The sequence below is a fragment of the Bison bison genome, unplaced genomic scaffold, assembly GCF_000754665.1.
Source record: "Bison bison bison isolate TAMUID 2011002044 unplaced genomic scaffold, Bison_UMD1.0 scf7180017864180, whole genome shotgun sequence".
NCBI classification, from domain to species: domain Eukaryota; kingdom Metazoa; phylum Chordata; class Mammalia; order Artiodactyla; family Bovidae; genus Bison; species Bison bison.
In genome coordinates, this window is record NW_011494752.1 from 8,062,225 (window position 1) to 8,064,206 (window position 1,982).

The following is a 1,982-nucleotide window of genomic DNA, read 5'->3' on the forward strand; positions in this document are numbered from 1 at the left end:
GGCCACAGGACAGGGGACATCAAGAGGCATGGAGGCAGGTGATGCGGGGCTGTGGAAGGCATTATGAGAACTTGGTCTTAACTGGGTGAGGTGGGTGCCTGGGAGGGTCCTGAGCAGAGGGTGGATCAGATGTCATGGGCTCCCTCAGGCTGCCTGGGGGCAGGCAGCATGAGCAGATGGGGTGAAAGCCCAGTTCCTCGGTGCTTGCTGAAGGAAGCGTGGACGGGTCTTGCTGACATGGGGTATGAGAGGACATGGGTGCTCAGGCTTTTGCCTGACCCCCAGATCCAGGGCCTGAAATGCTGGGGTGACACGTGGGCTAACCTCAAATAGTGAGGACCCAGCCCTGGGGACTCTGGGGGAGGTGCCAGGAAGAGGGAGCAGCTGGCTGAGGCAGGTGGACCTGAGGGGCCGCAGGGAGGCTGCTGAGCTGGGGATGGGCGGGGTCTGACTCTGCTTTCACGGCGGGTGCAGGGGCTGGTGGACGTGTGAACAGTGGTCAGATTCCAGGAAGATATTGAAAGTTCTGCCCACGGGCCTGCCAAAGGCTCAGACTGGCGTCTGAGACACGTGCGAGAAGGACCCCAAGCACCTTGGCCTGGCTTGTTCGTGGCCATGTCCCCAGCTCCTGAGAAGTGCCACGGATGGGCTCAGTGAACTTTTGTCAAGGGGGCAGAAGGGTGGGTGAGCATGTGGTTGGATGGACAGACACGCTGGCTGAGAGGCTGGAACTCCAGCTAAGTGTTTCTCCAGCAGGGGACTGGGGCAGACTGGTGCACCAGGCCTGAGAGGGTGTGAAGGTCAGTTGCCTGTGCCTCCTGGGCCTGGTCACTTTCCTGCGGACGCTGGTTCTGCTGCTTCTGACCTTCCCCAGGGTCTAGCGGGTGGTCCAGCTCTCTGGTCTGTTCAGGCTCTGGTCTAGTTGGCAACTTGCTGAGTCCTGTTCTACATCCAATATTGGGCCTTGGGCTCCCATAGCACTGGGCAGGTGCTCCAGTGGGGGTGCAGAGAGCTGGGCCTTGGGGAGCAGTGGGAGCCCTGGGATGCTAAGCTTGATGGTAGCAGAAAAGGCCCACATGGGGCTCGGTGTGTTCTGGACGCTGTTCTAAGCACGCTAACCCTCCAGACACTGTCCTGAGGAGCGCTCTGTTATATCCATGCTTTGTGGATGAGGAACTGAGGCACAGAGAGGTGATTCCAGACCCAGCACTGCAGCCCAGCACCGAACCCCTGACCCTTCCCCCGGGCCTCCCTGCTGGTTCAGGGCCTCACCTGCCCACCGCCTCCCCACAGGATGTCACGACCGGGCAGTCCTGCTCTATGAGTATGTGGGCAAGCGGATCGTGGACCTACAGCACACAGAGGTCCCTGACGCCTACCGCGGGCGCGGCATCGCCAAGCACCTGGCCAAGGTAGGGCATGGAGGCTGACCGCATTCAGAGGAGACCAGGCCCAGTGGTGGCCAGGCCCTGCCCTCCCATGGGCTGCAGCTGCCACCTACCCCCCTTTCACCTCTACGCCCCCACCTCCCAGGCCGGGCCCCCAGGGACCCGGATGCCTGCTTTATGTGGGGAGCTCACTGCTGGGACCCAGTGTGCATGGATGGTAGGTGCCCAGTGAACTCTGCGGGGGGCCGAGCCTGGCACCAAGTGTGAGGGTGGCCGTGAGTCCCCTAAAAGCTGTTCGGGGCCCCGCCCTGCAGTCTCCACTGCCCCTCTCCCCTTTTCAGGAGTAGCTCTGTGCTGGTCTGTGGGGTCATCCTGTTACCAATAAGGAGCCCTGGGTAACAGGAGTGGGGTGGGAATCTGTTGGGCACGAGGGCGCTTAACCTGCAGCCCCCAGTTCATTCGCAGAATGGGAGAAGAGATTGGAATCCTGTCACCAGAGGGTCTCAGGCTGAAACCGGGGGTCAGGTGTGTGGGGTGCTGAGTGATCAGGTGGTTCCAGACCCACTGGGTTGACAACTGCAGGCTGACCGCTCC

The 1,982-nt window shown here is 61.6% G+C and overlaps 1 protein-coding gene across 1 annotated transcript in view; it reads left to right on the plus strand.

Moving 5' to 3' along the window:
- NATD1 (N-acetyltransferase domain containing 1) overlaps positions 1-1,982 on the plus strand; it is a 20,215-nt gene that overhangs the window by 17,096 nt on the left and 1,137 nt on the right. Inside the window, exon 7 of the mRNA XM_010843162.1 lies at positions 1,174-1,412. Coding sequence (XP_010841464.1) covers positions 1,174-1,412 — 239 coding nt within the window. The remainder of the gene's footprint in view (positions 1-1,173; positions 1,413-1,982) is intronic.